Source organism: Garra rufa, chromosome 6 (genome assembly GCF_049309525.1).
Source record: "Garra rufa chromosome 6, GarRuf1.0, whole genome shotgun sequence".
Taxonomy (NCBI): domain Eukaryota; kingdom Metazoa; phylum Chordata; class Actinopteri; order Cypriniformes; family Cyprinidae; genus Garra; species Garra rufa.
In genome coordinates this window covers 5,817,646-5,822,463 of record NC_133366.1, presented here as the reverse complement: position 1 = coordinate 5,822,463, position 4,818 = coordinate 5,817,646, and the positions used below count along the sequence as shown (strand labels likewise).

General features: G+C 36.8%; 1 protein-coding gene across 1 annotated transcript; it reads right to left on the bottom strand.

The window, feature by feature from the left end:
* Nucleotides 1–685: 685 nt before the first annotated feature.
* LOC141336771 (B-cell receptor CD22-like) lies at nucleotides 686–4,818 on the bottom strand. Its single transcript, XM_073842498.1, has 10 exons — nucleotides 4,758–4,818; nucleotides 4,044–4,391; nucleotides 3,706–3,954; nucleotides 2,397–2,651; nucleotides 2,042–2,294; nucleotides 1,676–1,821; nucleotides 1,452–1,557; nucleotides 1,141–1,186; nucleotides 849–926; nucleotides 686–709 (listed from the first exon to the last, which is right to left on the bottom strand). Exons 1-10 carry the CDS (start codon nucleotides 4,816–4,818, stop codon nucleotides 686–688), a joined length of 1,566 nt encoding a protein of 521 aa, XP_073698599.1.

Here is a 4,818-nt window from a genome sequence, read left to right as displayed (position 1 = left end):
ATTTAAATTTTCTAAATTAAAATTCATCCTGAACCAGGAAATACAAACACATTCAAATAATGAGGTAAAGAGACACTACAGCAAACAGAGACTGAAGAAACCAGATGAGAAACTGAAATGCATTTAGAATTATAATGAATTACTTTGAACACAGTAGAGGATAAAACAACACGAAAATGAAGAGGAATAATGGTGATTTACAGCTGATGCACATCAATGTTGATGACAGTAGCAGGAGATGGAGACCTCTGGTGGTAGATTGAGAGTTTGTACAAACACATATGAGACGATCACAAATAAAACTGATCACTTAAAAGAAAAGTTACAGAAACACAAAAGACAAAATAGTAGCCTAATAGAAGCTGACAATATTGAACACTTTTGTGAAGCTGCGCAATTATGATTTTGTTCAGTATATCAGGGTAAAATGACTAATTATGATTTAAAAGCAGGAGCTTGTATGCCACCACTGAACATCACCTGTGTTTTGCTGCTAACCTAAATTTCACAGAATATATTTACACAACAATTCACCAGCTTTTAACTTTCATTTACTCTACTGTTACAGCATGTATTTAAGCAATAAGGAAATAAAACACTTTATTGACTCATCACTAAGGATCTTTGTCAATCATATGTGGCTCCACCCACAGAGCTCAGGATTGGTTCCTTTGTGCTCCGCCTCTTACTGCAGCATCTTCCTGTTGATCTGAACAAACAATCAGATGAAGAACAACTGACTGAAGCTCATCAACAACATTATGAAACCTTCCACAAGATACATACAACAATCAAACTAGAACTGAAGAGAGTTTTATTGAGAGATCGAGAGACTTTGTTTCACTTACTGTGAGTGTGTCGTACAGGTCAGAGGTCGTGGACTTGAGCTCCAGAGCTGTATATGTGTCTTCATTGGGATCAGAGATCTGCAGAGAGAGAGAGAGGGATGCAAACATTGTGAGTTGATGTTTAAAATCTGATAGTCTAACTGTACTGACTTTAATGTTTAGAGGAACTTTTTACTCAATCCAGAACTATAGCATCAGGTGTTTGAACATGCAATTTAATCTCTCTGTAGCGGCTGTAGGAAACATCTCTGCATGCAGAAAAAAACGCTGTAAATAACTGTGATTATCTCACCACAGACTCCTTCATAGCAGATCTTCTGTTTGTCCTTTTAGTAAGACTATCAGAGAAAAAAAAGATAAATAAACAACGCACTGAAAGAGCTGAAATAATTCTTACAGTTGTTCACAGATTCATTAATAAACTTAATTACTAAATTAAGCACTAAACAAAACACCCAAATTACTGGAATAACTGCAGTTTATACTGTTATACATACATGTGTGGTAAACAGAAATACTTTACTTAAACATAACACTTAACCAACATGTAATAAATTAATACAGTAAAAACATACAGCAGTTATTTTGAAAGGAACGTCTTACCAAATGTACATCACAAAAGCACCTGATGCTCCACCGAATAAAACACCAACAGCAGCAGCAGCAGCAGATACAACAACTACAGCTACAGATGAGAAACATCTGACTGCTGGAATACAGACAAAAGACACTCCGCATGAATAACATGACTAGATATGACTAAATATACTGACTTATAAGGAAGCAAACGTGTGGTTGAAATATAGAATATTATTCATAAAACTCACATTTGATGTTTAAAGTCACAGCATCAGAGTCTTTCTCTCCATGTTTATTGATGGACTTGCACTTGTATTCTCCACTGTGATCAGAGCTGATATTTGAGATGCTGTAGGTATTTCCAGATCCTACAAACGTTCCTCCTTTAAACCAGCTGAAGTTCAGAGCAGGTGGGTTTGAATCACTGCTGCAGTTCAGAGTCACTGAATCTCCCTCCACTATTTCACCAGATGGATTGATGGACACTGAGATGTTTCTGGGTGGGTCTAAAACCGAAAACAAATAAATATTATAAACAATGAAAAACTATGACGTAAAATATGTTAAGATGATGTGTAGTCAAAAGCAACCAATAAAGCACCATTAACTCACACATGACGCTTAAAATCACAATATCAGAGTATTGCTCTCCGTGTTGATTTCTGGACTTGCACTTGTATTCTCCACTGTGATCAGAGCTGATCTTTGAGATGCTGTAGATTCTTCGAGATCCTACAAACGTTCCTCCTTTAAACCAGCTGATTTCTGCAGGTGGGTTTGAATCACTGCTGCAGATCAGAGTCACTGAATCTCCCTCCACTATTTCACCAGATGGACTGATGGACACTGAGATGTTTCTGGGTGGGTCTAAAACAGAAAACACATAAATATTATAAACAATGAAAAGCTATGACGTAAAATATGTTAAGATGATGTGTAGTCACAACCAATAAAGCACCATTAACTCACACATGACGTTTAAAGTCACAGCATGAGAGTATTTCTCTCCATGTTTATTGATGGACTTGCACCTGTATTCTCCACTGTGATCAGAGCTGATCTCTGAGATGCTGTAGATTCTTCCAGATCCTACAGATGTTCGTCCTTTAAACCAGCTGATTTCTGCAGGTGGGTTTGAATCACTGCTGCAGCTCAGAGTCACTGAATCTCCCTCCACTATTTCACCAGATGGACTGATGGATAATGAGACGCTTGTTGGTGCATCTAACACAGAAGAAAAATACAAAGCATTAATTTGACATCACAAATTTATAAATCCCAAATGTACAAATTACTGCAATGTTTACCAGACAGATCAGATGGAAATAAATATATACCTAATTTGTATGTGTTGTATCAATTCAGTCAGATGCATTTACAATGTAAAGGTGTGAACCAAATGGTCCATACAGATAGAATAACAAAGGAACATTGGATCTTCATCAGGAGCTCCTAACAGTATCTATTGTTTGCAGACCTCTTGTCTTCAAGTATAAAGTTCTCTCTCACAGTCAGAACTGAAGCTATAGGACTCCTACAAGGGTTACGATTATTTGAAGGATGACATGCTAACATGGCTGTTGAAGAACTTCTGCACTGCTACCTTCAATACATTTTTCTCCCAATAAGAACTCAAGCTTACATATTTTATATATCAGAGAAATCTAATACATTGTGGGAACCACTTGAACCACTGCTTAGACAAAATCTAACACAAAGGACAACATTTGTAAACAATTTCCTTATAGTTACCTTACATGTGAATTTTTTTTTTTTTTTTTTTAGAGACTGTTGAAAAGGCCCAGTATTTCATAGTATTTTCTGATTTGTCGTTAATGTGACAGGACGACATTTTAGTTTCTCACAGTCCTGTCAATGGCTCACTAAAGAGTTGCTTTTATTATTATTATAGCTTTTGCTTTATATTGAAGTTGTTTCTCAGTTGCATATTTTTCCATCACTTTAGATTACATAGTTTTAACATACATTAATATATTTCATATGCATCAGTAATACATAAATAAAACAAGTAAGATTTATGTAGTACTTTACAGCAAAGTCCCCAGTGTTAACCACTGCTTACTGTTCGTGTGTTTCCACAATACAGAGTGTTAAATAGCGCTGATGCAGTGTTGATAGAAATTACACAATTGTATGACTTTGATGAAAGAACAAGAGCTCCCACAAAACCTACTGACCATTTATCAGAAATATAATCCTGAACTCTGCTAGCTATCCAAAGACATCTTTAAAGAGAAAAAACTCAATCTATACTCACACATGACATTGAGATGAACAGCAGGAGAGATGTAAGTGTGTCCATGTAGAGCACAGCTATATCTGCCTGCATCCTCTCTTCTGACTGACTGCAGCAGGAGTTGATTGTTTGTGTCTCTTCTCTCAGTTAATGGCTGTGAGTTTCTGTACCAGATGAATGTTGCTCTGTCAGTCAGAGTGCAGCTGCTTTTACATGTCAGACGGACTGAATCTCCCTCTGTCACTCTCTCAGGAGACTCCACCTGAAGATCTGAACACAACACACACATTATATCTAGTGCTGCTGTCATACACTCATTATTATTCAACACAATGCACAGAAGAAGAGTCAAACCCCACCTGTGTCATCTGTGACAGTAAGAGTCACTCCTGGTTTACCAATCCATTTGCCACCATCTTTATTAGTTGTGAATCTGAAATAATACATGTGTTCATCTTTCTGTGTCACATGACTCAGTCTGATGGTGCAGTTCTGCTGTTTATCTCCCAGATACTGAAGCCTCTGACTGTATTCAGGGTCTTCAGACAGATCTGGAGGCTCTTTATCAGTGTTTTCGGTCCAGAACACATTCTTGATCTGATGTCCAGTAGGGTATGTATAAGTGCAGCTCATTATCACTGATGAGTCCTTTAGTGCACAGATGTGTGAATGACTGTAACTCACACCCCAATCAGCACTAGAAAACCCTGAAACACACAATTCATCAGGATGAAAATGTTGATTTATTAGTTACAACAAACCATGAACAGATGACAATACTTTTTTTTTTTCGATTTGAAAACAGAAACTATGTAAAGTGTTAAATGATGTGAAGTTCATAAATAAAGGCACAGAGACAGAGGAGTGAAAAGAACCAGGAAATCAGTCATGCTCTATCAAACAATGAAATAAATGAAAAAAAAGGACTAAGACTTGATTGATTATGGATTGATAGATTTACTGATAGCTGAGGTACTAAATATTAAATACCCAATGACATTAAAGTGTGAGTTTTAAGGTCTTTAGTTCACGTCTATCAGAGTGTTTCTAATGTGAATGTAACAGAGACTCACCGTGAATCATGAGCAGAAAGATCAGAGGAAGACGAGGAGCCATTCTGACCGACATCAGCAT

What these genes read in the sequence shown, in the direction of transcription:
- LOC141336771 (XM_073842498.1), bottom strand. Translation starts at nt 4,818, where the DNA reads ATGCTGATGTCGGTCAGAATGGCTCCTCGTCTTCCTCTGATCTTTCTG. An exon ending in TGTGACTTTAAACATCAAAT is followed by an intron (nt 1,558 to 1,675) that starts GTGAGTTTTATG and finishes TCTGTATTCCAG; the next exon opens with CAGTCAGATGTTTCTCATCT. An exon ending in ACCTGTACGACACACTCACA is followed by an intron (nt 710 to 848) that starts GTAAGTGAAACA and finishes TTGTTTGTTCAG; the next exon opens with ATCAACAGGAAGATGCTGCA.